Raw genomic sequence first — 27,680 nt, 5'->3', positions numbered from 1 at the left:
CCTACCACTGCACCTGCAAGAGCTTTCCCTGCATCCTGGGGCCACTTAGAAAATTGTGGGTAATATCCTCCTTGATAGCCCTAAAGGTTCTTGTGAAGGAAGAAATGAAGCATTTAGATTTATGTTTTTAAAAATACAGAAATACATCAGCTCATATGTAACATTTAACACTTCTGCAAGTCAGTACACATTTATTTTCCTAGTGGTTAAATTACCTAGGCAGTGTGGAAAATCAGAGCTCTGTGAGTGCTGTAAAATATTGTTGTACCTATTAGTTTCAGTTCCTTATTTGTTAAATGGCTTTTCCTGGAATATTCTGTTACTTTTTCTGCATGCATCTACTATTAGCATCAATCCATGGGACTTTTAAAAAAATTAAACATCTCAATTGCACATTCAGGTCTTGGAAAAAGCTGAATTTGCTCTTTACGTTGAGAGGTATTTTGCATTCACCTACACAAAATATTAAAATGTTCCTATGTAATTTTTTTTAACCCCCACATCCACCACTGCAGAGTATATTTGTAGCTTCTGCCATTCAGCCATAGGAATAATTAAACATACCTGTCAAGTTAAACTAATGAATAAACTAATGAATAAAGGAAATAATGGTTGATTTGTGTGTAGCCATTTCACTAGAAGAAAGCAAGTGGTTGTGAGTTATTTGCCATACATAAATATGCAGTAGATCTTAATGAAATGTTACACTACAAAACATAACTCCTTTAGTCTGGGTTCTCCAGGGAAGCTATTATCCAGAGCCCTCTGAAATTCCTGGCCATAGTTTCTTGACATTTGTGTACAGTATTCAGTGTTACTCCTGCGGTTTGCAGTGAAATAAAACAAAAGGAGGAAGATAAACAGTTGGCCAGATTTTCCACTCGTTTGGTGTAAAATCTGGAATAAGCCTTCTGAAGCCAGTGGTTGGCCTCAAATAAAAGCAAAGAAATGCCTAGAGGAGAATCGATTATCACATGTTGGTTATGTATTTACTTATGTATCTCCCAATGGACTGAACAATTTGTATCTATATTTAATGGTGTGCATGAAAAGCACAGTATATTTCAAATAGGAACACATGAAAATTGAAGGGAAGGATATATTTCTATTATGGAACAGATTTCAGGTTGTTTTGAAAAAGAGCTGGCTAAACAGGTCAGAGGCATGGAAAGAGCTATTTGGAATACTCATTGGAGACAAGTCTTTTGCACTCTTTAGGGGCAAAAAGATCACATTACTTCAACTGTATAAATTTGTAAATAATTTTCCTCCTCCTTGTCCACAAATTCACACTGCACTCAATGTATTCCAACAGTGTATTCCTTTCCATCTCCTGTAATTGGTCTTCATTGTGATAGTGACCATAATGAATTCAAGAGAGATCTCTGTGGCCATTGCATTTGCTTTCCTAGAAATGTCATTGTCATGCAGCATTATTATAACATTAAAATAACAAGTTACCAACTTACCACCTTCTATGGAGAAACACCACCTGCAGCGTCAGTTAATTTTATGAATACATTAGTTTGAGCTTTTGCCATCTGTTCTACCCCTTATAATAAATGCAAAAAGCATCTATTTCACAATTAACTCATTAAAAGGATATGATTGATTGGAATGCACACACATGTTCCCTACACAGCGGTAAAGGTGAGACCAAGCACAGAGAGACTCCGAGTGGTAGCAGAGGACATTTTGTGAGACAGAAGTGCTTCTCTCTCACATCCTCAGCCACACACACAAGGCCAGCACATCAAGTGACACAGGACAGTGGCACTGCTTGCTTCATTTTTCTCTTGAGAGTCGTGGCCCAGCCCTGCAGGGGCTCCCTCGTGGTTCTGCCCAGGGAGCTGCTGCTCCCCTGCCTGAGGTCACCAGGTGCACAATGACCTGTGGTTTGTTTATTCTGTTCTGTTCTGAATCACTAACCTCTAAAATCTACCTGCCCTGATCTTTCTGAATAGCTTCTCTTGTCTGTCTTCTAGTAAAAATAAGAGAAAAAAGCAAGAAAGCCTGGTGGAAGGTGTCCCCTGCAGGGGGTGGAATGAGATGATCTTTTGTCCTTTCCATCCCAAACTGTTCCATGATTCTGTGATCCTGTGGTTCATGTGCTCATCTGGAGGGTTTGGTCCCAGCCTGCAGGATATTCCTGTTTTAGGAGAAAGGCTGTTAATGAGAATGCTGCTGCTTGCATTATTCCCCAACAGCCTTGGATGGTCCCTTGTGCCTCAGGGAGCAATGGAACAGACACGTGCAGACCTGCAAAGTCTGCAGCACACATGATGAACACTGGGTAACCCCAAAACCATCCCGTGAACTACCTAAACCTGTGCCATGTTTGCTAGTGTGACCAGACCATACTTGTACTTTTGAAACACATTTGGGTTTATGTAATCCCCTGTCTCATGTCCCTCGTTAATAAATGAAACACCAGGTGGACAAACCAGGACAGCACAATCTTAAATCTGTTGAATGTGCTAAACTGTGACTTGGACTTCACGTGAGATTGATTGCACAGACTGAAAATGCAATGCTGATTTATTTATTTTTTTTATTTTTTAAATGAAAACATCTGCATTAAGTAGAGTGGATGTCTGCTCTGTTCTCTTGTCCACTTGCATTTCAGGAAATGTTTGTTTTCATGGATGTCTGTATAGTTGTGGGCTCAACTGGCCACAAGGGATCTGTCACTGACAACTTATTAAAAGCTGAACCATCACTCCTGAGGAACAGATTTCCTCACTGTAAAGGTTGCTTTCCCCTGAGTAAAATGTCAGATAAATAAAAAGCTGAAATATCTCTTAAGTGTGTTCTAACTATAAAATAGAAGTACATAAGACAAGAGTATTTAATAGTGGAGGATGTATGTTCTGTGGCATTTAATATTTTCTAAATTTTCATTTTTCTGAGCTAATTGGAGCTGACTACCTCCATAATAAGGTTATTCATAATTCTGATTTACCCAATTTCTGTATTCTGGATATCCACTGCAGTATATATTAGTTTTAGTATTAATTTTTGGGTAAACCACAGATTTTTTAATCTTTCTTGTAGAACTAAGACAAACATAAATACCAATTGTTTTCTCTTTTTCTGGAAATGTATTTCAAGCATTATTGAAAGCCTGCACTTTAATTGCTCATACAGTAAAGTCCTAATGCTGATGACAAGAAAGATGAAGTATCCCACACAGGCCTAAGTTGTCCTGCTTCAAATTCAGTTCTGATCTTCCCTATGCTTTGTGTTTTGCATAATTTATTGCCTCCTCTGCAGCCATCAGCAAAGAGCCCTGGCAGTGGTCACTGGTGGGGTTTGAAGTGACCTGGATGTGCTGTGTCCCATCAGGAACATGACACAGCTGACACAGGGATGGGAACCCTTTGCACAGGAGACTGAAAAATTCCAGTATTTGTGTGTCAGAACCTCAGGCTTGATGGTCACTTCTACAATTTCTCTTTGATTAGGCAAAATCCGGGAGTCTGGAGATTTAAATTGTACATAACTCACTTAGCTAAATGGGACATTGGGGGAATTTTTTAAACAAGATCACAAGCTCCAGGTCCAGAGTTTGATAAAAGAAAACCCCATCCCTAATCCTGAATGAGACCCATTATCTGGGGTTTGAAATCTGCTACAAAAAGTCAGGATGACTATTGCTATTTCCAGAGATTACTTATCTGCTTACTTATTTTGCTGAGCTCTGCTTGCTGCTTTCTGGGCTCGTTATTCTTTTATCCTAATGAAGCACAGATCCATTTTGATGCAGCACCCATGCTGCAGCACTGCCTTTGTATGGAGAGTAATGAATAGCAGATTTGGCTCTTTTCTGTTTTAATAGACTTACAAGAGTCTCTCTGACAGAAACAAACTCCAGAAAATACCTTGATTTTAAAACAGGCTGTGTAGTGTTTTTACTGTCCTTTTGATATAAAACTTGATTAAAATGGGATGTGACATCAGTTGAAAAAGTATGAAAATCAAATTTTCTTTATTACGTACGTGTTTAGGCTAACCTATGCCTACAGTTTATCTTTGTGTAATTTATGCTGTCTTTGTGCCATGCCTTAATTTCAAATACATTTGTTGAAGATTTCCTGTAGCATTCATCTACAATTGTCAAAAGGAAGTTTTATTCTAAAATAGGAGATAGTACTGCTTTTAATTATGCATCTAAATAGCTTCATAACCAGAATGAACTCTGAATTTACATCATTTTTGTGACAGTCACACCATTCCAGGTTTATTGATTTTGTCATTTGCTTCATTACATTTAATGCAAACCTTTTGTATGAAATGATTCCGGTGCTGTCCTGGCCACAGAGGGGTCAAACATGTGCAGTCTCTAGCCAAAACAGCACAGCAATATCATTTTAGTGCAGACTCCATGGAGAAAGGGGGGCTGTAAATACTGTCCACCAGCAGAACGGAGTTTGCCTTCTCCACTTGACCTTCCCAGCTGGATGAAGTTAAATCCACAGCTTGACTTGTCTTTTTTTTCACTCTTCTTTTCTCTCCCCCCGTGTTTGGCTTCAGCTCTTTGGTCAGTGTGACAAATGTCTCATATAGAATATAGAATATAGAATATAGAATATAGAATATAGAATATAGAATATAGAATATAGAATATAGAATATAGAATAAAGTGTTTGGGGGTGGGTTTGGGCAGAGCCTGCTGGATCCCTGGGCTGGGAATGGCCTGGCAGCACAGTTCTGTGCCCATGGAGATCTCCCAGAGGACATGGGCTGCAGGAGGGCTGATCTCCTGCTCAGAAGCTGTTTTGGAGAGACACTTGATTTTCAGCTTTCAAGGCAGAGGCACTGGGTTTCTGGGGTCTCCAGTTGTTTCTGTTTCACTGGGATTAAATTCTGATACTTGGTTTTTTAACTAGGCAACAATGTGCCTGGATTTGCTGTCCTGTTTAAGGTGTCCCATGGCAGGGGAGATGGACGTGAGTGATCTTTAAGGTCCATTCCAACCCAAGCCATTGTGTGATTGTATTAATAAAACTTCTTGAATTCTTCATTAATACTGCAGCACTTTTTCTGGATAACACAATTATCATTTTTAATCTAACTTGATTTATAAAAGTGATGCAAACACTATGCAAAAACAGGTAAGTAAATGGATCCCTGTTTTCCCAGAAGGCAATGACTTAGGCTCAAAAATTAATTTCAGTAATTGATTGGAGGACCAGATTTCCTGCACCACTCTTCCTTGACCACAAAATAAGATGGATGTCCCCTGCTTTTGACCCCAACTCTTACCTCAGCTGCAGCTTTTTTCTTGACCCAAGCCCTCAACTCAGCTGCAGATTTCTGTGTGAAAGCAGAGCTGCCTATTTAAAACAACCCTGTGCAGCTTCTTGCCACATTTAGAGCCCAGAAGGGAATGATTACATTTCTCATTCAGTGTTTCAGTCTGCTCCATGACTTTGCTATCCTGCAGTTGGGTGGCTCCATGAGATAAAATGTAGGAAAACAAAGCCACCTGCAATTCAATTCAATACAAAATTGATATGCCTTGAAAGAAAAATATTAAACTGTAACGGTGTAACTGTATTGTAGAGTTTTTTCATCACAAATTGTTTTTATATGAACATATGCTCACTGTGTTTGTACAGCAAGGGATGTTATACAGTCCTTTTAAACAGCTCAATTGCTACATCACTTGAAAATGTCCTCAAAAGCAGCTCAGGTCATGTAAATCATGCATGGATATTGAGAAGATCCTATGGAGGGTCTTTGTTTTATTAAAAATAAAAACCAGCAGTTTTTTGCTTGGATCTGCAGTGTTTTCTTCCTTTATAAAATAAAGATCTAAACCTGAGCAAAGCACAGAGGGAATTCTCAGGCACTCAGATATCTGTTATGAGATTAATAGAAATAAAGTTGATTATCTAGGTGCAAATCTGAGAATGGCTTTAGTATAATAGCTTTGAGGTAGGCAAGAATAAAACCCCTTTTGTTTAAGACCAGATGACACAGGGTGAGTGGAGACAGCAGCAGTGGAAAAAGCTGTGAGATGATGGTCTCATTTGTACAGCTGATTTCTGCTGCTGAATATCATTTCCCTCCACTTTTTTTTTCCCTACCAAAGGCCTGTGGTATCTAATTTTGCTTTTGTTTACCCTTTGGTAGTCCCATAAATGTCAAAGAAACAAATGAGAGAATTCCATCTTCATGTGGAAGCAACCTCTGCTCCAGTCTTTTGTGGGTTTTTTAAAGCTCTTTTTGGAGTTATTTTTCCAACTCATTGAGCAGCACAGTAAGCACTGCGGTAATGTGCATACACAGTTTGTCCAAAGTACATTTTCACACTTAGGATTCTTCTTCCTTTCTCTTGTTTGACCAGGGAAAACAAGGATTTTGGAATTGTTTATTTGATGGAACAGCAGAGTTTCATGAATGAACAATCAATATTATTTCCCTATATAAATTCTGCATCAATATCCTGTCAATCACAAGTTGCTTATACAGCAATCACGAAAACTTAATGCTAGAATATAGAGAGGTGCTTTTCAAAAAAACCCCTCAGAACACCCCCAACCCAAAACCAAACCTCCAAACCCTAGAATTTAACTCATTTTAAAAAGATAATGGGCTGTATAAAACTGTGATGGGGTACACAAGAAATCTTAAGGCGAATAATTTGCATTAAGAAGCCCATAAGCAGATTTTGCTGCATTTCCAGGAGCCCAACATAAAGCACCCAGCCTGCCTCTCAGGGCAGCAGAACAGGATTCTCTCATACACCTTAAAAATGGCTTTTTGTGGCATGGGGTGGGAAATGGAGCTTTCTGGTGTGAAAATTAGCTTTAGAAATGAGATTGACTTTTTTCCCCTTTTTTTTGTGTGACCCTTCTGTTGCCTGGTATGTGAGTTTCACCCTTGAACCTACTTTATTTAGTATTTAATTTATATGCTTAAACTCGGGTCATATGCAGCAACAGCTATTGATTAGGTCCTGCTTTTAAACCCAGTCTTAGAGGGAAAATGACTGCTGCAAAGAGGTCAAGTGGTTTGCCTGAAATAATTCACTGAGTAAGGGGGGACTCACAATTATCTGAACCATTTGAGCAGGGGGTTGGGGGTGGATTTTCAGTTTGGTTTTCAGCTCTCGCTGCTTTTCAGGGGTGACGTGCTCTCCCTTCCTGAGGAGCAGCTGAAAACCAAGGGTTAATGTTCAGGCAGGGAGGGGGAGCAGCCAGCCCTTCACAATAAGTTGGGGAATAAGCAGCACTCTCAGGACAGTGACTGAGAAGGATGGGAGAAATGTCCTGTGAAGCCAATTGTTCAGGTATCCTCTTTACCTACTTACAAAAAAAAAATTGTCGCTTTGATTGCAAGAAAGAAAAAAATTGGGGCAGGGCTTTTTTGTGGCTGTTTTATTTCAGTGCTGTCATGTCTAAGGATGAATTAGGTTTTTGAGGTTTTGTCTGAAGGGTCAGGTGAGGTAACTGGTGTTCTCTTGTCATCAAAACTTGCTGCCTAATCCTACCTGAGAGTACAAGTTTTCTTGCACGTGGTGTCCTTTTTGTCATGACAGTGGTGGCAGAGGAAATAGATGTCTCTGTGTGAATGTATTTATGGACTAATGTCAGGAAAAAATACTAATAAAATATACATCATCTAGAAATTTCAAAATCATCTGGATAAGTTAATTTTTAAGATTCTTTGATAGTGGCTTCAAGTTTGTTAGGCTTGTTAAATCCTTATTCAGTGACTAGTGAGTAAATGTGAATGAACATTTCAGACATGTAAGCATTTATATTTAAGAAATCACAATGTCTAGGATGACTTGAAGGTTGTAATGATTTCAGAAGGAAATACTTTTCTTTAAAAAAAAATAAAATTCAACGTACAGTTTGCAGAGAAAAATATTGTAGTCTGTAACTTCTAGGAAATTCCTTACATAAATCTGCCACTACAGTATTTTCTGTTGATATCAGAAGTACAAAAATTATTTGATAATACTAATCATATGTCTAACAGTAAGCCATCTTCTATCCATATTTTTGTTTTTAAATTGGGTGTGCATTTACCTCAGGATGCTGTTTTTACCAGTTTTTAATGAAATAATTCTTTCACACTTACATTCATTACAAGTCCTGCCTTTATAGGTAAGTACAGAGTTTTAAGTCACTCAGATCTCCTGCAAGATGGAATAAATCCCTTTGGAGGTGACCTGTCCTCCTGTTCTTGCACTTTATGTTGTTTTGGAGATTATGGTTGTCCCTTGCTATTTGAGTTTTTGCACTGTGATGTTTCAGCTCCCGGGTCGAGTTATTCCTTTCCCAGCAGCTGATCTCTCCAGGAGATTGGCAATCCACAAGGAAAGCTCAAAGAGCTCAGCACCTGCAGCCTGCTTTTCAGCTCTCCCCAAGAATTAAGCTTATGTGAGGATATACCAGTAGGGTTTTGATGATTTTTTTATCTTTTAAGCACTGCAGCCCAGTAAAACATCAGTGCTGTTATACATCCTTTACCTGTGTCTTTGTAAAGGTGCTTTGTGGCAATAATAACATCAGTAATTATGCACTGTGTTCAGTGTTTGATGTAAACTCTCCCTCCTCCATGTTTTACATTAGTACTATACCTGTCCCAAGGCCAGAGCAGAACATTTTAATTTGGAAATTATGTAGGTTAATGGAACTGGAAGAGATGAGTTCAGTTCCTGAAATTTTGTAAAACCTCATGGCACTGCTGACAGCTCTGGGAAGGAGGAATAAAAATTAAAGGGTGAGGGACTCAAATGCTACAGCCATCCCATAAATGCCAAAAATAAGTGGATGCCATTTGTTTTTATGAATTAAAAGAAGCAGACCTGTGGTTACATGTAGGTGGAAAGAAACTCCCTGGTGAATATGCACAAGAGCTGTCACATATGCTCCGTGCCATGTTTCTGAAGGATACGTGGCAGTGCCACATTGATTTGGTAAAACATTGTTTGGGAAGTTGAAGATCTGCTAACAAAAACTGAATGTAGTCATCCAAACATATTGGGTGCTTATGGTTCATATGGGCGTTCAAATAGAACATTTGTTCCAAAGTGCTTGTAAACATAAATCTGCAGGATGGATTGCTGTCCTTACCCCGGCTGAAAAACATTTCACAGATGATGTGAATTTGGCTGCCTTGAAAACAGTAAAGCAAAATGGCTTTTTTTGTCAACTGGGATCCAGTTTGCTGTTAATTCCAGAACACTTTTCAAAGTATTTAAAAACTGATGCAATTACTAAGTGCCTAGATAACAAAGAAGAACGTTGGTTTTGATTCCCATTTAATCTATCAGGTAACTTCCTTTGATTCCTACAGTATTTTTTGGGTTTTGTTTTACTTTTCTTAAAGATTTCCTCTTTTTTGTTCTAGAAACTGGTTATTTTTCCAAACAATTCTTGTTCTGGTTAGCTCTTTAGAAGTGTTTTAGGCTTTAATTTGTTAGGTGCAGGTGTTTCACTGATAGCAGAGGTGATTTTGGGAAGTGTTCTAGACCTGCTGTAGGCAAAGGAATCTGGTGGCAGGGGGGACCACGAGTCACAGAGGCAGAGCTGGTGTGACATCTTCAGAAACATGACACAGGATGATTCATTTGGATATGGAAAGCTACTCAGGGAAGAGGAATAGGTCTTCAAGTTCATGTTCAACTGCCCAACAAACACTCCATGTCTATGAGTGGACCTCAGCAATGGAGATAATGAGGAGTCAGCTGCAGGCTGGCCTGCTCAGGACTCTTGAATGAGAGACCTCATTGTATGTGACAGAATAGCAGATTTCAGTGCTTACTGGAGCCCTTTCCCACTACTCCTAGTCTAAGGGAAGTGTTATTTGTTTATTCATATAAAAATACATGGATATGTAACTACCTAAATTATGTATATAAGCACAAAGAGTGCTCAGGAAAGTGTGATGGACTATTTTTATAAACTTACTACAAATATAAATCAGCATATAGAAGCACACAGCAAGACTTCACCCTTTCATTACAGTTTTTGTAGCATTAGCAGGTAATGCAGTAACCCAAAGCATGTATTAACTTATTTGTTGGAAATCATGTAGGAGAACAAGCAAATTTGGGGCAATGAGGTATAGAATCAGGCTGTAAAAGTAATTCCAGTGGGACTCTGGATGGGGAACTTGAATTCATTACCTTGAGTAGTGAGAATGAAGTTGGATGTAAGTGTCCTAAAGGCTTGTGAGGTTCAGGCTGAATTCCAATGTGAATCTCTCTCCCTTAGCACCGATTCATCTAAACTCACCCATACGCTGATCTAGAACTGATCACAAGTCAGCCACAGCTCTGACTTGCAAAATGGGATGTGATACTAAGAACTGACAAATATAAAGGCTTAAAATCACAGGATCAGGGCTTTGCATATGCATTGAGGCAACCACTGGAAAACAAATTTCAAAGGTTTCTATGGTCTGCATTGCCAGCCCTGTTCTGTATCAGTAAGAGGGCAACAGCACAGGGCTGTAGTTGTAGATGAGGTACTTGTGGCTGCTGCTTTTCCTCAGCTGGCCTGAGAGATCAACCAGCAAAGCAGAGAAATGGTTAGGAGTCAGAATTTGGAGCTGCATGTCACTAGGAACATTTTTCTGTTTAAAACCAAACCTCTGATAATACCCAGGCAGGTCATGAGTGAACAACACAGAACTGTAAATAAGCCAAATGGCTCCTTGTCTTAAAGTAATTCAAAACACTTATTCTTTAGTTGGTGAGTTTTTCAGTGGCCAATTTTACAACAGAAATTACTAGAAGGGGATAAATTCCATGTCTCAAAAGCAAGCTGCTGTTGCCTGATCAGTATAGAAGAAAAAGGGTAGAACAAAGCCAAATCCTGGAAGCACACCCTCCAACCCTGCTTTTCATCTGGAGATGCCACTTATTCATCCTAAAACAGGAACCCACAGCTGTGTTAAAGATGAAATGGCCTGATTTGGAAGCCCTTAGAAAGCTCTGAGCCCGTGTTAAGCATGGCCAGTGCTGGAAACCCCTATCAGAATGATTTTAAATTAATGCAGTGTCTTGAAATATGTAATTTGTTAACTGTTCTCCAGTGGCTGTGGGAATTGCTTGGGGAACTGAGTAGGACCATGTTGAAAAAAGTCCCCCAATCCAAAATGGGATGTGGAGATATTTAGAACTGTGATTCCTTCTCCAGCTTTAACTGGCCATTTTTGTTTTTTTAAAAACAGTCTGATAAAACAGGCTTTGATTGAAAACTTATTGGTGTGTTATACTAATAAACTACCATTTATAACTGCAAGCTGTTAATTGGATGTTATCCACAAGGTTTTAATATTAATGTTCTAATTTCACAAGGAAAAAAAGGTACCAAAAAAAAAAAATCATCAGTATTTTTCCCAAATTTACCAGCCATGCAGCAAGGCCAACACTCTTCCATATACTCCCAATATTTAGTGCTTTGGTATTTTTGTCCTAAGAGCTAGAAGAACATATCACAAGCGATTGTATGACTGTGGGTAACAGAATTATCTAACTTGATATGGGATTTCAGGGGGGACACATGTCTGGAGATGGAATGTCCAGATTTCCTTTTGCTCTGTCACCCCCTAACTGTGTAAAAACCAGCACTTTTGGGCCTTGCCCTGGGCACCTTCACCTTCCCTGCTCTGCACTCGCCGTCTGCCACAGTCTCTGTGCCCCAACACATTTTCATGTTTGCTGGTCAAGCCCAAGCTCCTCAAAGGCAGCAGAGCCTTAATTTTCCTCTCAAACCTGAGTTTTTTAAACACAAAAATGTGTCAGCAACAAAGATCAGCAGAATTACCGTGCTTTTTGCTAAGTGTCCCTGTTAACATTCTCACGACGAGCTCTGTGCGTTCCTGTGTCCAGGATAACCTGCACTGGTGTCCTGGGGGCAGCAGGAATGTCACCCATGTCCAGAACAGGACATGTGGCCAGGAGCCAGCAGAGCACCAGCCCTGCCTTGCTGTGTCACACTGGAGAGTTTCTTGCAGCCCCCGTTTCAAAAATGGCAATGGCTCCGAACAAATTTTGTCTGTCTTTGACAACTGACAGCTGATCCACTTTTTAATAGGAAGGGATGGAGCATTCTGGGTCTTTCTTTGAAAGTTTTGGTTCTGTGATGAATTTGTTGCAGCAGGGAACATACGCACAGAATGATTTTAAGGAGAAAACCCGAATCCAAGTTGATGCTGCCGTATTGATGGGCGGTAACAGCTCGCCTGTGGGGGCTTGTTTGTTTTGCCTTGGAAATGAGAGTGGCTTATGTGCTGTTAGTTCCGCAGAAGTGATGCCATGATGGTGCATGAGCCTGTGTAAGCACTGGCCTTGCTCACAGGGCACAAATTTTGGGTGAGGAATTCACTGAGGTCATTCAGCCGTGCTGGAGTCGGGATGGGGCACGGGCAGCTGCAGATTTCAGGTGCCTGAGCCTCCCTTCCCCACCAGAAACACCCGAGAGGAGGCAGGGGCTGAGGCTGTGATGGAAGGAACAGCCCCAGATGAGCAGAGTCAGGGCTGGAAGGCAGCAGTTCCTGTTCCACCTGCAGCAGCTGGGTGGATGGAACCACCCACACCTCCTCTGCCCCATACCCTTTGCACATTACTAACATTTACTCCTTATTTAGTTTAAAAAACTCAATGTTTTCTATGCAGGTACCTATCTTTCAGATTTTCCAGTTTCATAATACTGTCCCTAATGATATAGTTTCCTATTAATATTCCTAATCTAATTCCCTAGTATGATTTCCTATTAATAAGGTCACTGGTTAGTAACATTCTGAACTAGAACTTTCCTTTACGTGTGGTACTTGACACTTGTCAACTGAACATAACAATAAATAAAAAATTAAGTAAGTGCAAACCTACTAAAACTGTAAAAAACACGACAGTAAGTAACTTTCATTTTCTCAAACACCCATTTTATCTTCCTCTTTTCTTCCCCTTTTCCCCTTTGGGGCTGTGGCAGAGGAGAACAACAGATGGTTATCAGTCAAGAGTAACTAGGGAAACGGCGAAACCTGCCCCAATTGCTATGGAGACAGCCATTTCTGTGCTTGGTATGCACTATTTGTTACATCAGCAACCAGAGAGAGTTAAAAAAAGAAAAAAAAAATGTTCTAAAGCACCTGATATTGAAAGGAAATCTCGTGTTTGTGTGTATTTGTCCTTGCAGCAGGAGGAGCCTCCATGTTCCTTTGCCACTCAAGTTTTGCTTTAAGCTGATATTTTGGTTATTTTGTGACAGCAACATTTTGATTTGTGAGTTAATGCAATACAAATACTCAGAGTAAACACTTAGTAATTTTGAATAGTCTGCAGAATAATTATTTAGAAGCAACTCTTCCCCTTCAAATCAGATATTCCTCCCTCCTTGAATTTAACAACCTGGCAGCACAGGTTGGCTATGAAAGCTGAAGACAGAGAATATGACTCTGCCCAATTATTTCAGGCAGATGAGCTGTTTCTGCACAAAGCCTCAACCACTGCTTTTGGCAAAACCGTATCCTTGGGAAACAAAAAAAGAAGGGAATTTTGGAACACTTATAAAAATCTAAGGGTGAGCCTGCAGCTTGATCACAGCAGCTGTATCAATCTTTTAGATTTTCTAATATAAGCAAGCTCTTAGAGAGTGATTTTAGTGAAGCATAAATAAAGAGTAAAAATTAAATGGGGAAATAATGCATTAAAAGCTACTTTGAAAGAACTTCACATTATTTCAATTTAATTGAATTTAGTATTACCTCAAAACACCATCTTTCCCCATTCATTTGGGCTTCCTTATAAATTAATACAAGGATAAGGACTTTAGTTTGGTATGTGAGAAATTTTAAATAGATGTGTTGGTGTCACTTGCCTTAGCTATGTTAATAGCCTTGAAATTATGTAAGGGCAATAAATGTTATAGGGTGTCTCTCTAATTCTTACAGGTTATGGAAAAACTTAAATACTAGAATACAAAATTTACAGGAAAGGGATGACATAGAACCAACAAGTCTGTATTAGAAACAAAAAGGAAATTGAAGGGAAAAAATGTTGTCCAAACAGAGGTTCTTTTGGAGATATAATTAACAAAATTAAATATTTTCTGAAAATGATTCTATAATAATTTACAGTGCATTTACCTTCCTGAGAAATTACTACTGAAATTCCTTTAAATATTTCGGTGATACAGTACCTTTAACATGGATATGTCTGTTAAAAATACAAGTCTTTCCTTAATTAGGAAATGGCTTCTGCCTAATTTTTTCTCTGCAAGTGTAGATACAATCTATAACAGTAGTACAGTAACTTTATATCAGTAACAGTAAACTTTAAATGTGTAACTATTATAACACTGCTTTTTTATGCTAAATGTGAAACAGAAGAAAGAAGTTTGAACAGTATATATTACAGTAGTCATTAATACTGGCTTTTATTTAAATTTTTAACTAGATTTTGGGCAAAATATAGAAAGAGCTTATAGTAATTTAACTACTGTCACAGTATAATTAAAAAACAGAATAGCACTTGCGCTCTGCAGTGGCCTTGGTAATGTTTGAAAATGGGAAAAAAAAATCCCTTGCTGAATGAAGTACAAAACACTGGTTATAAAGTCCATTATTATTAAATGTAGATGCTTGAAGGGCCTCTTCTTTGTGAATGTGAGGCTAATTGCAGAAAAAATACTGAAATCTCTTATATAGCTGGTGTGTTGTGAAGAAATCTTGCTATTAATGCAAATACAGGGTTTAAACCAGTAATTTTTTGCTGTTAATAAAAAAATAGATTATTTCAGTTTTGGTAAATTTCACCCTGCATGAATTCAGTTCTTTAATGTTCTTTAATGAATGGTTTTGTGTTTAAAAAAATCTTAAAAGCATTAACATGGTAAAATTATATCAGCTTTGTTGCTGGGGGGTTTTATCTCTAAATGCATTTGAAAATTAAATATTCCTTATTGTTGTGAGCAAAACCTTCAAGGCTTGCTACTTAAAGGATTATTTCAAAGAATATTAACCTTGTAAAACCCTATTCCTTCTACACAGTATTTGAAATTTAACTCTTATTTATGATAGGTAATGCACTAGTCTAAATGGATAAGCCAGAGTTACACTCTGACAGGGAAAAGGTGTTTTAAACATTTAAAGTGGCATTTTAGCCAAGCCATAGATTCTTCTGTGATATAAATCTGTTAGGATGCAGCATTATTCCTCATTCCTTAAAAAGGTGATTTTTGTCTAAGCTGCTTGGTTTCTTTCCTTTAAAACATCAATTTTAAGTTTTATCAATCAGTTGCATATAATGTAGTCACATAATTTTCCTGCTTTTCAATAAAAAGTGAGAGTAGTTATTGAGTCCAATAACTACTGTTATCTAAGTAGTTATTGAGTCCACATTAGAGCCAAATTACATTAATACATATGGCTTTATGTATTATAGCTCTGCCACATGAAAGATGTCTTTTCCTCCACAGACTTTTATAAATTCTTGGATTGTTTATAAGCATTTGTCTGTGTCACACTCCACCTAAATCCCAATTGTCCATTCAATATTTTCCTTGCTTGAGTGCTTTGCTGTGTTCTCGGAGGTCTCCTGGTATTGCTGTCGCTATCTCTGGGCATTGTGTGCTCGCTAATTGCCTGTCACAGAGCTCGGGGATCCCTGGAGCCCCCCGGGTGGGGCCAGCCTGGATAATTCAATCTCAGGGAGCTGCTGGGTGTGTCCCAGCCCGGGCTCTCAGCTCACTGCCCTGTGCTGACAGCATCACCCAGCTCCGGGTTTGGGTCTGCTCAGCTTCAGTGCTTTGTGTCTAATGCATGAGAGATTCAGCATTCAACCCAAACACTTCGGCCCAAATTAAAGTCGGGTATCTATGTACCTCAGCAAAACTGAAGGTGTCACACAGCTCAGTTACTGTGGTTTCGTTCTTCCTTCAGCATCTCAATATTTGATTCTCTGTGAATTCTCTGTGAGAACGTGTTTTGGTCAGAGGCAGTCAAATAGCTTGGTAATTTCAGATAAAGTCTGAGCCTAGTGCTGTATTCCTTCAAAGGGCACAGTAAATGCAGGTATGAAAAGTGATTTTTCCCATGTATTTTTAAAATTGCCTCTTAAATCTCAGTTTGTGTTGTCTGACCTTTTACCACCAGTACGTTGCACCACTAAGTGCACAACAACCCATTTGAAATCTTGAGGAAAAGATTTTTCTAGAAAGGCTAAGAGTGCTGACAAAGAGGTGGCATTTAAATCTGAATCAAGGCTTCTGCAGCCCAAGACCACTTTTAAAAATGCTCCTTTAAGCAGGTGAGGTGTGTCTCAGGTAGCTGACCTGTGCTCCGTGTGCCAGAGTGCTCTGTTCAGAATGCAGCGATGGAGACATGGGAGCGGTGTCACAACATTCCTCAGGGAAATGTACGTTCCACCTGTTCTGAAATATTGGGGCATTTTTCTTTTTTTCTTTTTGTGTTTTTTTAAGTTGAAATTTTATCTTCTCTGCATATGGTTAATTTTATTCAAGTAAGATGTTATTCTCAATAAATGTTAAGGATGTCTGTTCGGCCCCTTGAGGAGCTGCACACTGAGTGTGTGAGCTGGCTGCTGGTCCATATCACAGGGGGTTTGTTTGGTCTTCATGAGCATAACATGCTGAACACCTTGGCTTTCTGAAAGACTTTACTTAAACTTTTCCCAGAACTTTAAACTTATCACTTTGTCTTGGAAGGAAGACATTTAGATTTAAATTCTCAAATTTCTATACTTGACTGAACCGCTCACCAGGGTGCTGTACAGATGCAGAGAAATAGGATTTCCATCTTTACACACAGAGAAATAAATAGGGAGGCAGAGGATCTTAAAATCTAATTTTAAGACAACTAGCAGTTCTCCTCCTTTTGAGAAGAAATTCTCATGTTTCAAAGCAGATGTGAATGTGTTGGTGTGATAGATACCAGGAGACATGAGCTCTGTGACAAAGGAGCATTAAACGTGAGAGTCTCACCCCAGAGACTGTGAGGAATTGGTTCATGGGCCACGGAATCAGGGTGTATCACTAATGAATATGTTCCCTATTTACTGATAGTCCTGCTAAGTGTGTGTCTTCTGAGCACTGAGAGGTTTCCCTTGCTGTGATCCTGTGCATCGATCACACAGCACAGACTAAACCTGGTTGTTGGCAGTGACATGACTGGACCTGTGGAAATATGATTAAAATGGTCATTATGCTTTTCCAACAAAAATCAATCCATGAGAGTAGCAGTTTTTTAAAAAAAAACAATACCCACCAAGAGATCCCTTTAATCAGAAGGCTTTGAGAGCAGCACACTGTGAGTTTATTTGCTTATTTTAGTGTATTTGGCAGAAAAATCAATATCATAGTGTAACTCCAATAAAAATTGTGCAATATATAGTGCTTCCCGTAGAAGGAGAGGGAGCTGATTCTCAAGTTGAGGCTCCTTTCTCCTCACCATCTTAGTATCTGCCAACCTTCTGCTTAATAAAGCTAAGTGTAAAGTACTTAATCATGCAGGCAGCACTGTATTTAACTCATTGAAATTTATTCCCCTTCATAATGCACTATCCCTTCTGTTTGAGCAACAAATTTTTGTCAGTTAAACAGGGATTTCAGGACAAGTCTTCTCAGCAGTCAAAAATAGAGAGGTTTTAAGATCTTTTGCAGGTGGGTCAAAGAAACAGAGAACATAAATATGTATGCATAAATTTATCCAGATATGTATATATGCTCTTCATGAACTCCTACATACAGAACAATCCCTTTTGGAGGATTTTACATCCCGGTGTCTGTCAGTATTGAAGACATTGCCCAAGTTTTGCCAAATTCACAAAGTTCTTCAAAGTTACCAAATCCTAGTTTGGGCATTATGGTTGGTAAGGTTTTTAGTAGAACTTAGGGAGAGTGGGTTTTCCTGTACTTTTATTCATAAAAAATACAATGTTCATTGATACAGACTACATCACAAAGGGTAGGTTTCCCATGGTTGTCAAAGATGTACATATCCAGGATGCTCAATGTTAGCAGATCATACTCAGTCTTTAAAGGGGTTCATAAAAATTATATTTGCTCTGTTTGTGCTTTATTGTTGTATAATAACAAAATTGCTGCAAATGTCTATTTAGACCAAAAAATACAGCGAGTAATTGGAAAAGAGTTGGTGAAACTATACAACCATACTAGACATGGGTGTAATATATTTGCTATAGTTCCATATATATTTTTTTTTAAATAAAAATCAGAAACTACAGGGTAGTCGTTGTACCTTTATTCAAGATACTTTACCCACATAGTACAAAAGGTCTCTGCCTCACCAAATTCAAAGTTTATGCTGTGCAAAGGGCAATAGCAGAGTCAGGAGCTTGCATCTATTTTTTTTTTTCATGAAATGCAGACATTTTACATGCATGTGACTAGATATGTAATTTTATTTCTTTAAGTGTAAAATTTAAGGGATCAGATGTCAGAAAATGTAATCACTGAATTTTAAATTACAACTTTAATTCTTTTAAGCAGAGGAGACAGATGTAGCTGTCTTGCTGTATCCACATATATTGCAAAATACATTTAAATCATGTGCATACAGGGAGACAAATGAGAGAACTCCGCCATCCAAATATTAAATTACACGTTTTGAAGCAAAATAGTGTTTTAAGTGTGCATGTGTATAATGCTTTTTGTCACTGGATTGCTCTCCCTGATGCAGTTAGACAGAATCTGTATTTAGTCAGAAATCTTTCAATAGAAAGGGCTACCAGATGGGACCAGTAACAATGCAGAGAGGCATCGAACCACCACAGACATTTGGTGCTTAGAATAATAAAAAGACTATAAAATTAGATTAGTTGAGTCTAATTTGGAATTGGTATATTCCCTATGCACTCTCACAGCTCTTGGGTAGATAAAGCCTGAAGATTTAGTACTGTCAGGACAGAGGACTCCAACTTCCAGTAAAAGAAAAAGCAGCATTCTGGGAGGTCACGGAGGGCAGCCCAGTGACCTCCAATGATTTACAGGCCTTTAGCTTAATGAAATTGTTTCAGTGACATGATGGTAAAAGCTCATAATGGATTGGATGCCCTAATGTAATGAAATTACTCCCTTCTGCCTTAAAAAAAAAAAAAAAAGGGGGGGGGAGAAAAAAAAAAAAAAAAAAGGCGCAATTAATATTTACTGAGACCTGCCAGGCTTCAGTGTGCGGGAGCGTGCAGCGCTGTCAGGCAGCCGCGAGCAGCGTGGCAGCTGAGCAGGCGCTGCGAGGGGGTGGAGGGACACCTCGGTGACGGGGAAGCCCCAACCTGGCGCTCCGAGCCTGCCTTCATCCTCTCCCTTCCTTTCTGCAGGCAACTGGACAACAACCAGATCAGCTGCATCGAAGATGGAGCCTTCCGAGCCCTGCGCGACCTGGAGATCCTGTGAGTTGACTTGGTGGCGGGGCGCTGAGGGGGTGGCGGTCCCCGCGCTGCAGTGCTGCTGGGTCTGGGGGCTCCGCGGCCTCGCTGTCCCCTCAGCAGCTTCGCCCTCACGGCTCCCCCGGCCTGGGGGTTATTGCTGATGAAACCAGCGGAGCCGGCTCGTGAGGGGCGCGGGATCGCGGCGGGGCACATGGGCTTCGGCAGCGTTCCCAGCGTGGCCGCTGTGCGATCCGCAGCCGGGATCCGGCCCGGGCCGCCTGTGCCCGGCAGAGGATGGCTGACAGCTTCATGGGGAGCAATATTACGAGATGTGTGACCGCTGCCCTAGACAAAAGCTGTTTCAGAGGTGTTTGGCATGTAAGAGGGAGGAGAGACGGGCGCTTGGCAGGCTCGTTCAGTGCAGTCATTGGCTTTTGGGGAGGATCCTTCTCTGAGGGCTGAAATAACACCACGTTGTGCTCTTCGTGTACCACAAACTTTACACATAGGCTGTTAAAGCTGCAGCACATACTGAAAAAAAGGTTTTGACGGTGAAAGCTGGCTCCAACAGAGAAGCGGCACATTACATTTAGAGCGCTGTCATTGTAATGTAAATCCAATATTACCCTGAACTCGGTATCCGAGCAGATAATTTGCTTATTACTAATAGTAACTTATTCACTTAAAGATCTTTTCTAGAATAGGTTTTCACAATATGAACTGCTGTAAAGCTTTCACTGTCACCCGAAAGTTAATCCTGCAAAGCTGAGCGTCAGTACTGGTGAAAGCACATAATTGTGAGCCCAAAGGGGTGGGAAGGACACACGACCTGCCCAAAATTCAGCCCCTGGAAATCCGCTGTGAGGTAACGGGAGAGCAGCCCTGACCCAGCGCACACCTTCTGACAGCAGGGCAGGCCTGCCCAGGCTGCTGCAGAGCCTGCCCTTAAATTACACGGGATGAAACAGCAAATGGTAGGTGGATAAAATAAGCACCTGCCTCAGCCGCTGCCGGCACCTGAGACTCGGCAGAGTCACGACACTGTCTTGGGCTCCTGAGAGGAGCAGAGCAGCGGGGGCTGGAGAGGCAGCCCTGTGTCACACACCACGGGGGTCTGAACACGTCTGATAATGCACAGGATAATGCACAGGATTGTTCCCAAGGGCTGGATCCACCTCCTGGCGATGCTCAAAGCACTTCTGCCCTCTGTGGCAGCAGCAGCTCAGCTCTCTGAGGGACCTGCTGGTGGCCGTGTCTGTCACGGCCCCTCTGTCCCCAGGCTGCAACCCTGGTGTTCATCAGATAGTAAGAGCTGCTCATATTGAGCTAGCAAAAGGGCTCGGCAGAGTTTCTTATCTGGGAACTTACGTTATCAAAAGTATTGTTGGAATTCTATAGTAATAGCACTTTTCAGGAAAAGTGATGTGTTACCGCTATAAAATTTTACTTGTCTGTCAGATTGAAAAGTCTACTGTGTGGTGAAAGAAAAGAAGAAAGGAAAAAAAAAAAATGAACTTCTCTAAAACTGGCTGCCTTTTTTTCTTTTTTTTTTTTTTTTAATGGACTGATTTTCTGTATCTGCAGAGAGTGAATCAGTCCTCCACTGACAGCAGACTGCTGTAACTTTCACTAAATAGGTTGGACAATAAATGGAGCCCTTTTTTGCAATATACTGAGTTCTGCAGGCTCTGCAGAAGTTGCTAGGAGTGCATTCCTTCTCCCCAGGATGTAGTTAGTAAATGCTAAATTAGTTTATTTACCCCTGTTTTTAATTGGTTACTCCTATGCCAATCATTTGTGGGTGGGAGAAAATGAGGATATATAAAATAGATCATAATCAGTTCTTTAATGCATTTTTAATTTTCAGCACAGACACACTGCTACAGGAAAAAAAATCAATATTAATTCTAAAAGATGAGGAAACAAATTGATAGTATCTATTTCTAAACTTATTTTTCTTGCAGTCACAAAATGCGTCTTTTATATTTCCAACATAATCTGAATTTTTTCCCATATTTTTCTTCAAAGAAAATCTGAGAAATTAATCTATCAAAATAAATTTGCTAAATGCCCCAGAGAATATAATATCTTCAGTTGTAAAGCAGTCATAAATGTTAAATTTTAAGCTATCTGAACCATCAAGGAACATTAACAAGTGAAACCAAATTTCAGCATTTCAGACCCACAGTGTACATTATGCAGATATATTTTAGCATAGAATGCAGTATGTAGAAAATATTCAATGATTCTTGCAAAAAAAAATCTGATTATCTGTTTGAACAGTTTGCCAGAGTACCAAATAATGTATTTCTTCTTTATCTTACTGGAATCTCACAACCTTTCTGATATTCAGTGTTTCCATTCCTGCGCTTCTCTCCTCACACACGGCCTGTCTACAGAATTCTAAATTTTGTCTATACCTTGGGGCAGAGCCTTGCACAAAAAATAAACTAAGAATACTTCCTTAGAAACAACTCTGGTTTCTGGATTGCATGTTTCATTCACCTTGAGCTCCTCAAAAAACATGACCGTAAGAAGCTTCATAATTCAGTAGCTGTAGGAAGAGAAGGAGTTTTTGTGCAGTTATCCTTCAAAATGCAGAGCATGCCATGACCTGAGTGACTTATTTCTTATCAACAAGTTGTTTTCATTTACTATTCTCATTTTCTTGTTTTGCATTATAAATACATTCTGTACCAACTAGCAGCGCAGAGGCAGAGATGAAAACAAGACTGAAATTTGTGCCTTATTTTGGAGTATTTGGTGCAGGGAGTTGTGAACTTCAGCTGCAGCTTGGAGCAGCCCTGGGTGCAGAACGTGGCTCCCATCACAAATGGGCTCTTGGTCACTTCAGTGTTTAGGAGCCTCTGTGTTCCAATGCCACAAAAAGTGTCACTGATTTTATGGCCTGACCTACATAGACCCTAAAGCAGGTGCCGAGTACTACTGCTGACTCCGAGTTTTGGGGTAAAAGATGCAAAAATGTTGAGTATATAATGCTTTGGTGTCTTCTCTTGATTGTCTTTTCTGTGCAGCAAGTTGAAAATAATGTCTGAGAAATGACCTGCAGAACTGATGGACTTAAACATCCTGTCCTGGTAGTTCTGTATTGGGGCTGGCTTTGTTCTTGTCTCAGATTTTCTGAACAGATTCCCATTAAGTGTTTGGTTCCTATCTGTTGATAAAGTAGGAATTTTTATCTTTTTGACATAATTCCCCTTTTCATAAGACCATGAAACATATTTGAATGGGTTTGGTTTTGCATTTCAAGACATAGAAAAGTGTGTGCAACAATTGAAATAGCAAAAAAATGCAAAATGGGCATATATTCATAAATGAGTGGCAAAAGTTATTAACTGTCTTATGACTTGTTGGCAAAGAAATGCACAGAAAAGTTGAAAATAATGTGTGGGAAACCTTCAATTAAATATTTGTTTATTAGGAGAAGATCTCTGCTCTGCTTAATTTTTGCTTATGTCCTGTGGCAGTATCTGGCAATAACAGTCTTACTGAGAAATATCTGTTACTGTAGCTGTAAGTATGAGTAAAGGTTATTAAAAAAAACCTCTAAACCAGACCAAAAACCGAATGTAGTCTTCAAAATGTTCAGCCTCTATTTCTTGTGGTGTGACCATATGCTGTTTATATACTTTAGAATATAGGTTAGAAATTAGTCCATGGTTTTATTTCCGAATGTCAAAAATTATGAAGGATATGAGATAAAACACATCCACGATTCAGAATTTCACTTCCAGTCTCTTAGGACACATGAATAAAAGAAATTAATTTCAAGATGGTTCAACAAGCTCAAACTGGATAAACTGGTAATACTGAGTGCCTGAGCATACTATTGTCATTAGACTGGGAAGGCTGAAGCATTTTTCTCAGTAAGAAACAGAACTCAGTTTAGCAGAAAGCCCATTAATTTATTTGTCATTGTTTTGTCTCTCCGGGGTAACTGGAAAACTGTGCGGTGGCATGGGAGTTGTACTGTGTGGACAGCGCAGAAAGAATTACAAGTCACTGTTGACAACTTAGGTGGAGTATTTTCCTTTTTTTCTTAACATTGTAAAAGCTGTTTTCCTGCTCTATAATGATAGCCAGAGGGTCCAGAGCTTGAACACATTCTGTTCATTGCATAAGATGTAATCATACCAAGAGCTAATCCTAGGAGGTCTGTGGGTAGTATTCTGTTCAAGAAGTCAAATGGGTTCTTGCTGTACAGAGCTAGTACAGAATGATTTGAGGGTTTGTTTGTTGTTAGCTACATCAATTGTAGGTCTTTCATATCATGTGGCTGAGTCTGAAAATCCTCCCTCCTGAGTTTCACCTGCTTTTGGAATGAATGAGCAGTGGCTGCCATTGAGTCCGTAGCCGCACGCGCTCAGGGATCTACGAATCCACTTTGGGTTCCTTAGTGTGAAAAATCATACCAATTCATCCACAAGTAATAATGAAAAAGTGCAAGTATGGTCATCCTAATATTTGTGATTTCAGTTCCAAATGAGCCCTAAATTTATTATATTAAAAAGATAATTTCTTCTAATTGCAAAACGTAATTGGGGTAAAGAAAAATGCACCAGCTTTACTTTCCCAAATTCTTAAAATTAAAGTAATGAGAGAAATTGAAACTGTTCTTGCAGTGTTTGTATGCAGAACCTTTTCTCTCCATATATTTCTGCCACTCGTCCTCCTGCTCCATGACAAACCCACAAAACCACAAAGCTGCAAGGGCTGTGCCGGTGTTTTCAAGCTCTGGTTTGGCCCCGAGCTGTGTCTGCTGGACACAACTGGTCTGTCACACCAGCCTGGCCTTCAGCCCCAGTTCTGTGCATTGCCTGCCACATCCAGGCATTGCAAGCATTTTACCAATGGGTAAAAATCAGGATTATTCCTGCTGTCCTTGTCTGGATTCAGTATGTTCTTGTTACAAATGATTCTTTCATAAAAGATTTAGTCTGTGCAATTTCTAACAGAGATGTGGTGGATGAATGTGCTTATAATGCACACTGCCTTTTGTCATAGCAAACTTTTAAGAACTTCTCTGAACATGAATATTTTGTTCTACAGCCAGGATTTAATTGTTCCTAGGGTTGTCTCTGTACGCTGAATACTCAGTTATATAGTCAGTTTGACTTATTTGCAAAATGCTATTCTGGGCATGTCTTAACTAGATAGAAGATTTTTATTTGCTTTCACAACCTGGAGAGACAGGGAGCGAAAGTCATGACATAATTCTAAATATATGAGATGTCACTGCTTAATGAAAGCCTGAAAATGCCACACAAATGTGATTTCTTCCTCTATTTTGCTGGAAATTACGATCGGTTGAGGCAATCAGGATCAAATTTGAACTCTGTAAATCATGTTCCTATAACTGATACCAAAATGCCTAAATACAGTAATGAAAACGAGAATGTTTTGTCAAATTATGTGCATAGCTAATTTACTTATACTTGAGTACAGTGGAATTTAAATGATTACATTTCTTGTTTGATGTTTTTTGTTGTTTGGGTTTTGGGGTTTTTTTGGGTTTATTTTGTTGGTTTGTATGGTGGGGTTTTTTTACCCGAGGATGTGTATTAGCTCAAATGTATGTAAATTAATAGAAGCAATTTAAAATCTTTACTTACTTTATCAGTCAACATGAAAAAAATGATATGTGTAATAAAAAGTAATGGAAGGGAATAACCACTGACAGTGCATGAGTAATTGAAATGTGTACCTGCTTGGTGAAATTAGGTGAAAAACAAGGAGTTTGGCATTTCTAGGAGTAGCCACAGTTTTCTGTGTTGAGCTTGTCTTGCAGACAATCAAGTTATGCCAGAGGAAGTCAACAGTTGGTTTGTCAACAGGGGAATGGTGTGCCCAGAGTACAGAGGTATCAGTAGACAAATGGCAATTTCCCCTTCTCTTCACTCTGTTATTTGACTGTCTCGTAGTTTCTTCTCCTCCCATTTTTCCTGCCTCCTGTATCGCTGTCGGGAGAAATGCTCCCGGAGAACCTGGCTGAGGTTACTACAAGGTTTCAGTTACATAGTCAGATATAAGATTAACTACAGAAATGCCCTTTTTTGGGTGAACTTTTAGAAAGTGGAGTGTCCCCCCCAGTGGACCTCAGGGAAAGGAGATTCGTCATCAGCATGATGAGTTGATGGAGGGGAAATGGGGTGCGTCCGTGGTTGCTCGATAAGAAATGTTTTTATTTGCTGATGCATGTCTGTGGGAGATCTGGTGTCCCTGCTCAAGATGTGGAAATGAAATCTGAGATAACCCCTGTTGTACAGCAGATTACAAATGGGAGGTTGGAAGTACGGCGTGGTGAAAGGAACACTATCCAGATGGCACCATGGTGACAGGCTTTATATCAAAGACCAGCCGAGACCAAATAAGAGTGGCTAAGAGAGGGTCTCTGAAAATCACTGGTGCCTGTTACAGATGTAATGTAACTCTCTCTTTATGGGGAGAATATATTTGCATAAATGCATTGATCAATGATTTTGCTAATCCTGCCGTATTCCAGGCATGTCCTCGCAAATTGATGAACATTTCTATCAGTCCTTGGTCCGGATGCCTAATTATGTTACATATTTAGAAAGATGGATTTTTCCCGTCCTGGAGCATATGTAGTAGTTGAATGCTGTGCTCATTCTCCTTCCCTGCCCCATTAGGTTGGAAGGTTTTTTCCCTTTAAGAATAGCCTGGAGCCATACAGACTGCAGAACTTATCAAGATAAGAGCAGTGGCAGGTTAGAATTATTGGTTTCATGAATCACTGACCGGTATGTTTTTTGAGGAAGCCCAGTTTTATGGGCTGTGTCGTTTAAGCCTGGTGCTGCAGTCACTGCTCCAGGAGAGATTCCAAAGTCAAAACTCCAGGTGATACAGAGATTTCTGGCAAACCTTCTCTCCCATGCTACTAATTGTTTCATTTGCATGCTTTGCTCATCTTGTGACCTGCCCTCCCTCCCTTTTGACTAATACAGTTTCTTCATCAGTAATATAAAAGATGTAGAACAAGCATTTTGACTGTTGAAAGTCAAATGAATGTGAACGACTCAATCCAGAGGACACTCAGCTGTGTATTTATTGCTGATGTGCAGCTCAACACCTTAACCAAGAGCTGAGCTGAAGACTAGATTGGAATAAAGCTCCTTGCTGATAAAGTTGAGGTGATGCCACACTTCTGTGGGAACATGATGAGCTCAAGGTGAATGAGCAGTCATTTTATGCCGTACTTTGCAGTTCATTGTTTCTATAGCTCCCCAAAGCAGCAGGATGACGAGGCTCCAGGAGCTGGATGTGGTTCTGGTGGCACCAGTGCAGCCTCTGTGGCTGGGGGAGGCTGCCTCTATGTGCACCACAGTTCCTGTGATACCACTGGCAGATATCCCAGGGTGTCCTCAGCCCTCCTGCAACACCATCCAGGGTCCAGAGCTGGTGGTGTAAGTGAGGACTCCTGCTTCCTCTGGGCTCAGTCACAACAGCGAGAAATGATCAATACAAGAAACATTTCAAAACACATAACTGTTTCCCTTCGTTTTTCCTGTGCGCAACTTAAGGCATTGTTTGTGACCGGTAGGGGGGTAGATGGTTTGTCTTTCTCAGAGGTTGCTTTTGTCCCTCTGCTGTGCTAAGTACGACACAAACAAAGGCTCTGAGCTGTAGCCAGTCTTTATTCAAGGGAAGACTCAGAAGCCTGGAAAGAGAGAGTAAAACTCTGGTGGGAGCTCTGTACACCGGTGTTGTTGAGCTCCCAGTTGAAGCAAGATGTCAGATATTTTACCTTACACCGTAGCTGCAGACACCAGGGTACTATGCATTACATATTACTGGCATTATCCAATATTTTTAGCTAGGACAATAATATTGTGCCTGTAATAAATTAGAAATCAAATCAGCAATACGTAGATAGTTAGCTTGGAACTGCATGGAAACGAAGAAGATAACTATATCTGCACGTGAAAAAAATGTGATGGTAAAACCGGCTTCTGATCTAAAGATCAAATAGTGTCTTTTTTCTTGCTGTTCAAAAGGTTATGGATATAGTGTAGGTATATATGTGTATATATGTGACGATGGGAGCATTTAAAAATTAAGGTTAAATCAAGAAAAATATTTTTTAAATCATAAAGGAATAAGATTAATATAAATTAGATTTTATTTACTTAGCTTATCTAGTGCTGGGTTTAAGAAAAAAGAAAATTAAAGAGCTGCTTGAAAGATGGAAGTATAGAATAATGTCAAAGTCATTTGAAGATAAATAATCACAATTTCTATGTTAATTAAGTTATCATAAGTGAAGCAA

The 27,680-nt window shown here is 39.7% G+C and overlaps 1 protein-coding gene across 3 annotated transcripts in view; it reads left to right on the top strand.

Annotated features, from left to right (window-relative positions):
• The window catches only part of SLIT3 (slit guidance ligand 3), a 468,211-nt gene that overhangs the window by 245,276 nt on the left and 195,255 nt on the right, over window positions 1-27,680 (top strand). For all 3 annotated transcript variants that reach the window (XM_058848842.1, XM_058848841.1, XM_058848843.1), the window contains exon 7: window positions 19,322-19,393. In XM_058848842.1, coding sequence (XP_058704825.1) covers window positions 19,322-19,393 — 72 coding nt within the window. The remainder of the gene's footprint in view (window positions 1-19,321; window positions 19,394-27,680) is intronic.

Source organism: Poecile atricapillus, chromosome 13 (genome assembly GCF_030490865.1).
Source record: "Poecile atricapillus isolate bPoeAtr1 chromosome 13, bPoeAtr1.hap1, whole genome shotgun sequence".
In the NCBI taxonomy this organism is placed as follows: Eukaryota; Metazoa; Chordata; class Aves; order Passeriformes; family Paridae; genus Poecile; species Poecile atricapillus.
Note: the sequence above shows the minus strand (reverse complement) of the source record. Positions and strands in the feature narration are given on the sequence as shown.